This window comes from Rutidosis leptorrhynchoides, chromosome 9, assembly GCF_046630445.1.
Source record: "Rutidosis leptorrhynchoides isolate AG116_Rl617_1_P2 chromosome 9, CSIRO_AGI_Rlap_v1, whole genome shotgun sequence".
NCBI lineage: Eukaryota > Viridiplantae > Streptophyta > Magnoliopsida > Asterales > Asteraceae > Rutidosis > Rutidosis leptorrhynchoides.
Window position 1 is genome coordinate 49,508,055 of NC_092341.1, and position 9,360 is coordinate 49,517,414.

The following is a 9,360-nucleotide window of genomic DNA, read 5'->3' on the forward strand; positions in this document are numbered from 1 at the left end:
GATAGGCAGATAATTTTCGACACCAAATGATAAGCAAAACTTTTTGACATGCAGACCAGGTTCAAGTCCAGACTTATTACTATAACCTAACAACTACTAAGTCGAAGTCCAGACTCACTAATGCATCCTAACAACTCCTAGTTAGACACACTAATGCAAGACCTGGTTCGCTATGACCACCGCTCTGATACCAACTGAAAGGACCCGTCCTAATCCATCTGGACGAATACATTACATTTGGTTACATCGCGAGGTACTTGACCTCTATATGATACATTTTACAAACATTGCATTCGTTTTTAAAAGACAGACTTTCATTACATCGAAAGTTGACGGCATGCATACTATTTCATAGTATAGTTGAATATACTATGAAATAGTATGCATGCCGTCAACTTTCGATGTAATGAAAGTCTGTCTTTTAAAAACGAATGCAATGTTTGTAAAATGTATCATATAGAGGTCAAGTACCTCGCGATGTAACCAAATGTAATGTATTCGTCCAGATGGATTAGGACGGGTCCTTTCACAGAAAACTAATCAGAAACGAATAAAGTTAAAAGCTAACCACCATGTTTGATTGCAAGGAATCCACAATTAGTGCCAAAATACATCTTATAATTATAAATTGTAATTATTATAATTATTTTTTCTTCAAGGTACAACATTGTATACATATTGTTCAACTCAAATCGATCATTATCCAATTGTTTGGCAGCATTAGCTCCAACTTGGTTTCTAAATGTATTTTATAATTACATATTAGAGCTAGGAGTGAATATACAAATTATTTATAGATAGACTGATGGTACTGTCAACCGAAGCTTGGTTTGAGTCGTATTAGGTGAGATCCAACTTGGCGTACTGTCAACTCAGGTTCGATTCTCACTCCAAGCAGGGAGTTTCCAACCTTTGATGGTACTGTCAACATCAATGCGATTTTGGAAGGTCTCTGGGGTTTTTTTCAACCTTCGATGGTACTGCCAACATCGTCGCGAATTGGGTTTCCTCCTAACGCGTGTGTAGGTGACAAATGAGAGCATTCGATGTCGATATCGCCGTTAAAAAAACTGATTTTTTTAATTCATAAAAAGTAAGCAAAAACCAATAAAAAATAGATAGTTATTATTTCCTTGTAATAATAAGTTAACAGCAATCAATTCTTGCTCTAAACGATTTATATACTTAGACCAATTTTATACATTAGTGATAAATTCACTATAAAAAATGATAAATCCAACAAAAAGATACATTAACAATTTGTACAATACATCAACTAATGCATAGTTTTAGTGTATCAACAATTTGACGATGTGTAATGTGTTCATTACTTTGAGGGTAGATTTATAATTTGCCATTTTTAAATATTAGTTTATTGAAAAAATATAAATATTCGTGTGTTATATAAATCTAACAAAAAGATACATTAACATTTTGTAGAGTGCATCAACTAATGCATAGTTTTAGTCTATCTACAATTTGATGATGTGTTCATTATAAATATTCGTGTGTTATGTGTGTTTATGTGTCTTTAGTTACATCAATATAATTCTTGCCTTTTTCTAAAAAAATGTGTGCTATTTCATTTCAAGTATTATTATTATTATTATTATTATTATTATTATTATTATTATTATTATTATTATTATTATTATTATTATTATTATTATTATTATTATTATTATTATTATTATTATTATTATTATTACTACTATTATTATTATTATTACTACTATTATTATTACTACTACTATTATTATTATTATTATTATTATTATTATTATTATTATTATTATTATTATTATTATTATTATTATTATTATTATTATTATTATTATTTAATATTTACCTTCAAAACAAACAAATAAATATATAATTTGTGAATATTGCGTCTTGACCGTTGTATTATTCACGAAATACTTTTTAACTTCTATTGTTATAGTAATACGTACAAGTTTGTCTTAATTGACTTCAGTTATTATTTATATAGGTAATAGGTATAGGTATTAAAAAATGAAAACATAATTTGTGAAGAGCCTGTTTCACATTTTATTTATTTAAATATATTTTTCTTGTTCAAAATTTCCACTCTTCAAGAATCTACAACAATCAAAGTGGGAAAAAGATTGAAACATGGTAATTGTAATAGTGGCCTCAGTGATGATATTAATTGTGGGTGTTGCTATTTTTGTTGTAATTCATGTATGTATAGTTGGAAGAACATTTGGAAGCCAAAATAGAAGAGCTTTGGTGCACAGAAATAATAATGATGATGATAACTTGATGATAAACACAAGTGGTAGCATGTCACAAGATGATATCAAGAAACTTCCATCTTATGATTACAATTTGGAAGAACAAAAAACTATGGAAATGAGCTTAATTGAGTGTGTTGTGTGTTTAGAAAAGTTTAAAACAGGCGAAAGGTGTAAGCTTTTGCCAAATTGTAATCATATTTTTCATGGTGAGTGCATAGATTCATGGTTGATCAAGACTGGTGCTTGTCCAATTTGTAGAGCTTTTGTTGATATGGAACCAGGCGAAAGTAGTTTTTCAAGTGAACTTGGTTTGGAATCTGTATGAAGATCTGTCGGTTTTCATCTTACAAATTGGATTCATAATACATTTCTTGTAAACGATTGATCAAAAATGAGGTTTGTGAACATTCATTAGTTATTATAGCATAGAAAAGGCTCTACTTTTTTGTCTCTTGACTTTTGTGTAGAGAAACGATTTACCTTTTATTTAGAACAGAAGATCGAGTTTTGTTGTTTTTGTAGAAAAGGCTCGTGTATTTGCTTCATGGAAGAGGGTTTCATGGTCATTTTTGGGTGTTGAGTAGGTATTTGTTTGCGACCTTAAATTCTAATATTGATTGCAAAACTGATATGTAGCAATTTTAACCAAATTTCATGATGATTACAGTTTTTTTTAATTGAAATTGAAAGATTGTGTTATTTACCACATGTTCAAAATGTCGTTTAATGGGTTAAAGCAACAAGCAAATCAAATTCAATAAGCCTTTGATCAGGTTGTCATATGCTTATGATAATGAACAAATATGTAACAAGCAAATTTAAAGGTATAATCTCCTATAAACTGCCTCCCAAACACACCCTTAGTATTTTGTTATATAATTTTTACCTATACTTGTAGACTATAGTGTTTCTAATGTCTATACATACATACATACATACATACATACATACATACATACATACATACATACATACATACATACATACATACATACATACATACATACATACATACATACATACATACATACATACATACATACATACATACATACATACATACATACATACATACATACATACATACATACATACATACATACATACATACATACATACATACATACATACATACATACATACATACATACATACATACATACATACATACATATATATATATATATATATATATATCATTAGTTTTCTTTCTCAATAGTACATTTTGTTATTCAGAAACAATGCAGCCCTCTCAACCTTATATTATTTGATCAAGTCATCCAACAATGCAGAACCAAACATTCATCTGAAATGGTGCCTATGTGCAAACAATGCTTTAAGCATTTTTTTTTAAACAAACCATATATATTAGATTTTATAAAACAAATCAGATGATTAGATCCAGCTTAATAGTTGGATTATGCCACAATACCCCTTAAATAGTTCCTCAAAGTTAACTCTAAAAAGGTAGAGAAACCATAATCCAGAACCAAGGATCATTACAAAACTACAGACATGATCATCCTTGATATACAAAATCCAAATATGCAAAGAGCCAAAGACCATCACAAAAATGAAAGCATTTTGAATTCTTCATTTCGTGAAACCAACAAATTTATAAGTTTTTAAGAGTTTTCTACCAGAAGTACAATCATTATAGAATATGCAAAATGAAATTACATACGCTCACATTCGATTCACTTCTTCTCGGTGTGGCTTTCAAGTTCCCTCTTGAGCTGCAACGAGAAATCATCATTCACATCATCATCATCCCAATCATCTTCCCATTGTTGAGTTGCTTCCTTCCCATCTTCTTTCACATCCCACTCTGCAAGTTACATCATCATTATTTAAATAGTAAGCAAGCATCAGTATAGTACACCAAAACATGTTTTTCATGCAATTTTGAGTTCATGTAGAATAACATTCGAGAATAGTATATTACAAAGAAGCCCTACAAAAAGACAACCCAACCAATCAAACAATCTAGTACTTGATCACCAATAAGTTTTACCCAAGTATTTGTATGAATCATAATTAGAAAGGATCACTAGTTTATTTTATTATATTTTTCTTTAAAATACTGAAAAACTCCTTTGTGACACTGTCTACGATCTACCTCTTTCATTTTTAAAACCATTACTCCATAATATAGAACTAAGACACATAGTTTTTGCTTATATAGTTATATTGTGTTTTCAACAAACAATTAACATCTACAAACAATGAAAGCTCGATTTCATAATATAGAGTAGTTACCAAGCAGCTTCGAGATTCAATAATTATATCTACCATCATTACTTTGCATTCCCTTTATCTTGCCCTTTCCCATAACTTACTTTGAACTATCTCTGGCAAACGGGTCGGATTGAGTCGAGACCCAAATGGGTTTGGGTCGGGACCCAGGTTGGGTTGGGTCTGAGTGGGTCGAGACCCAAACGGGTTGGGTCGGGTCGAGAACCACTTTGTTCAATAAAATTTTAGTTCTAAATATTTTTTATCATTTTTATTATTTTTTATTATTTTTTATTTTATTTTGAAAAATTACATCGTGCAACTAAAATTCAAAATTTGACAGCTTGACCCGTTGGACCCATATACAAGACCCGTTGGACCCGTCTCTATTTGTTGGACTAGGTGGATTTGAACCCGATCGACCCATTTCTTATTTTTTGTCTAAGACCCAATATGTTTTAAGAAAACTCATTGGACCAAATTTTAGGGATGGGAACCTCAAAAACTAGAAACTTTACAACTCGACCCGTTTGACCCAAATGGAAGACCCGATACACCAAATTGGAGCACTTTGGGTTTGGTTTGCCAGGTATATTTTGAACCAAGCGTTCCAAAAATGTCTTACATAGAAAACTATGCATTACAAACATGTAGCATTCGATCAACTTAACAATTGACAATAACAACTAAATTTTCCGCCTTCTCATTCCAATTTTTCCAATCACCATACCACTCTGCCGAACCAGGTCAGGCGAGGAACATATTAAAGTATTTTAGCTTGTTTCTATCGCACTAGCCCATCTCAATAGTGTTTACATAATGTAGCTTTAGCTTACAAGCTTTCCCTACTAACTATTAAAAGATAAACTTAACATTTACCTATAAAATGAGCAAAAATTTCATACTCCTCTACCTGTGTACCATTAGGGGGTTTGGGATACTTAAGGGCTTATCTGTTTATTTTTCTTATTTATAAAGTAGATAAGCAAATCCAAACACCCTTTTGAAATCAGCTTATTTGCTTATTTAATAACGAATAAACATTTACATAATAAGCATGTTGACACATGCTTATTTTTCAAGTAGATTAACGCTTACAAATAAGCAATCCCAAACAACCCCTACTGCTACCAGTGTTGTAAAAAACGGCCGAGACGGCCGTCACAACGGATTTACTTGTGTACCGTCACAACGGATCTAAAAACGGGAAAAAAAACAGCCAACGTTAAAACAACGGTCAACAACTGCAATCGATCTCGAATTTATAAAAAAGGGTAAAAGAAACGGTCAACGTTAGAACAACGGTCAACAACTGTACCATTGCAACGGATCTAAAAACAGGTAAAAAAGGGTCAACTTTACAATAAGATTAATTTTCAAAATGAAGTCTTAATCTACCCTAGCACAACAATCTATATGAATGGCTTGCAGGCACTAAGAAATGTCCCTAATCGATCTCGAAAGCTAATATAAATTCGTTTAAGTTATTTACAACAAATACTACAGTACAATTTACTTACCTTAACGCTTAATATAAAATCAAAAACAGCAACATTAATAACAAAAACTACAAGTTATTTAACAGGATAACTTGTTGGACAAGGTAAAGATGATAGATTACCATGACCGATTTCAAATTCTTCAAATTCATCATCATCTTCAAACAAATCAATCTTAGCTTCCTCTGTAGCAACTTTTGGTTGTTCATTTGTTGCCATTTCAACCAGCACCTGTTTGTAACGACAAAAAAGTAACAAAAACGATTGAGATTAAAATAATCCCCAAATTTATAGCCCTAATTTGTAACTAACAAAATGCAACAGATCAAAGTTTCGATAAATAGATATTAGAGAAGATAAATCGAGATGATTAACTTACGATTTAAATAGATCAAGGATTGATTGTACGGATTAGCAAATATAATTCTGAATAGCGAAGCAAGTTTAAGAAACTACTAGGGTTTCGTTTTATTTACAACAGATTGCTTGATCATAAGGTTTAAGAGTACTGTCAGATAAAGCCATTATCTTTTGACAGATTACATATTAGGCCCAGAAAGTAAGAGAAATGTTTAAAAGGACTTTTATACTCTACCTTAAGTCACAACAACAACAACAACACCACCACCACCCAATACCTCTGTAGCAACAAAACCCAATACTCTACCTTAAGTCAAATTATGAAAATTTATATCGGCTCGCGCGATACGGCGGAGGCTTTCGGCTTGCATATTCATATTTAACGTAGCATTGTGTATGTACAGAGGGGGGAAACGGCTCATGTATAATGTCGTGTGGTTAGCGTTTTTGGAAAAAATGTCCGTTTCGAACGTAATTAGTCTCGTTTTGTTCGTAAAATTATTTCAAGTTTAATGTTGGTAGCGGTGAGAATAAACTCAGGGCTAGTAGGAAGATAAGGTCCGTTGAAGTTTAGGGTGGGTGTTTTTCTTTTTTTTTAAGCTAGAAATTAAATTTTCATTTTAAACCCTGAAATTTTACGGTTTATACTCCCGAGGGAGTGTATGAATTGAATTCTTTCGGGGGTGGGATAATAAATGGTGGTGTGAAAGCATTTGATGGAAAGGCATTTTATTGTTCACACCAAATTGGACCTCTTTTAGTATATGTATAATAAAATAATAATATAAGAGTTGTAATCTCTTGAATTCAACAATTTGCTTGAAATTCAATGGACCAATTAGAACGCGACATGTGGCGTGACAATCACATGTGATTGAAAAAAAAGGAAAAAAAAAAATTGAAATTTTGTTTTTTGAATTTTTTTTTTTTTTTTTTTAAATATATTTTTTTTAAGTTTAAACCCGATTTAAAGTTTAGAGTTTAGGGGTTAGGGTTTAGTGTTTTGAGTTTAGTTCCTAAACCCAAAACCCTAACCCTTAAACCCTAAACTCTAAATCGTTCGTATTAAAAACTCAATCTAAACCCTAAATCTAAACCCTAAACCCTAATTTCTAAACTCTAATTTCTAAACTCTAATTGCTAAACCCTAATTTCGAAATCCTAATTTCTAAACCCTAATTGCTAAACCCTGGATATAGGGTTTGGGGTTTAAGGTGTAGCGTTTAGGGTTGGTTTAGGGTTTAGGGTTGGTTTAAGGTTTAGGTTTGGTTTAGAGTTTAGGGTTGGTTTAAGGTTTGTGGTTTAAGTTTGGTATAGGGTTCAGGGTTTGGGGTTTAGGGTTGATTTAGGGTTTAATAATTAGGAAGTCAATCACATGTGAATCACATTTTGGAGTAGTTTTGATAACATGTGAGAACAAGTGATTGTTGCGCTACATGTCATGTTCTAATTGGTCCCTTAAATCTCAACTTAAAAGTTGAATTCATTTAAATATTCCTCAATAATATAATAATGGCGTTGAACCGCATATATAAATATTACTCCGTATACAATTAAATCACTGTCACTTTAAAGTTAATATACTTCTATGTGCAATATGTTAATCTTCATTAATAATAACTCTTATGTTTATTCTTACATAAATTTTAAAAAAATAGTTAGGGATGCATTCAGAGTTATCTAAACAATCTAATTACGGAATAGAAATTTAATACTGAAATGTCCCGTTCATATTGATTATAAACGTTCCATATTAATTGATTTCGTTGCGAGGTTTTGACCTCTATATGAGACGTTTTTCAAAGACTGCATTCATTTTTAAAACAGCCATAACCTTTATTTTATCAATAAAGGTTTTAAAAATATTACGTAGATTATCAAATAATGATAATCTAAAATATACTGTTTACACACGACCATTACATAATGGTTTACAATAGAAATATATTACATCGACATATGTTTCTTGAATGCAGTTTTTACACAATATCATACAAACATGGACTCCAAATCTTGTCCTTATTTTAGTATGCAACAGCGGAAGCTCTTAGTATTCACCTGAGAATAAAACGCTTTAAACGTCAACAAAAATGTTGGTGAGTTATAGGTTAAACCTATATATATATCAAATCGTAACAATAGACCACAAGATTTCATATTTCAATACACATCCCATACATAGAGATAAAAATCATTCATATGGTGAACACCTGGTAACCGACATTAACAAGATGCATATATAAGAATATCCCCATCATTCCGAGACACCCTTCGGATATGATATAAATTTTGAAGTACTAAAGCATCCGGTACTTTGGATAGGGTTTGTTAGGCTCAATAGATCTATCTTTAGGATTCACGTCAATTAGGTTGTCTGTTCCCTAATTCTTAGATTACCAGACTTAATAAAAAGGGGCATATTCGATTTCGATAATTCAACCATAGAATGTAGTTTCACGTACTTGTGTCTATTTTGTAAATCATTTATAAAACCTGCATGTATTCTCATCCCAAAAATATTAGATTTTAAAAGTGGGACTATAACACACTTTCACAGATATTTTCTTTCTCGGAAATAAGACTTGGCCACGGATCGATTCACGAACCTATACAAATATGTACATATATATCAAAGTATGATCAAAATATAATTACAATCATTTTTATTATGTTTTAAAGATTTGAGTGTATTAAGTCAGCTGTCCTCGTTAGTAACCTACAACTAGTTGTTCACAGTTAGATGTACAGAAATAAATCGATATATATTATCTTGAATCAATCCACGACCCAGTGTATACACCTCTCAGGCTAAATCACAACTCAAAGTATATATATTTTTGGAATCAACCTCAACCCTGTATAGCTAACTCCAACATTACTGCATATAGAGTGTCTATGGTTGTTCCAAATAATATATATACATGGGTCGATATGATATGTTAAAACATTTACATACGTGTCTATGGTATCCCAAGATTACATAATATATTAGAATACATGTATAATAC

The 9,360-nt window shown here is 31.3% G+C and overlaps 2 protein-coding genes across 2 annotated transcripts; one reads left to right on the plus strand and one right to left on the minus strand.

Annotated features, from left to right (window-relative positions):
* The first annotated feature begins 2,133 nt into the window (after window positions 1-2,133).
* Window positions 2,134-2,583, plus strand: LOC139868030 (RING-H2 finger protein ATL56-like). The gene has a single exon (XM_071856368.1). It carries the CDS (start codon window positions 2,134-2,136, stop codon window positions 2,581-2,583), a length of 450 nt encoding a protein of 149 aa, XP_071712469.1.
* Window positions 2,584-3,828: 1,245 nt separating this feature from the next.
* LOC139867300 (protein DELETION OF SUV3 SUPPRESSOR 1(I)-like) lies at window positions 3,829-6,213 on the minus strand. Its single transcript, XM_071855653.1, has 2 exons — window positions 6,115-6,213; window positions 3,829-4,086 (listed from the first exon to the last, which is right to left on the minus strand). Exons 1-2 carry the CDS (start codon window positions 6,209-6,211, stop codon window positions 3,956-3,958), a joined length of 228 nt encoding a protein of 75 aa, XP_071711754.1. The 5' UTR covers window positions 6,212-6,213; the 3' UTR covers window positions 3,829-3,955.
* Window positions 6,214-9,360: the final 3,147 nt, after the last annotated feature.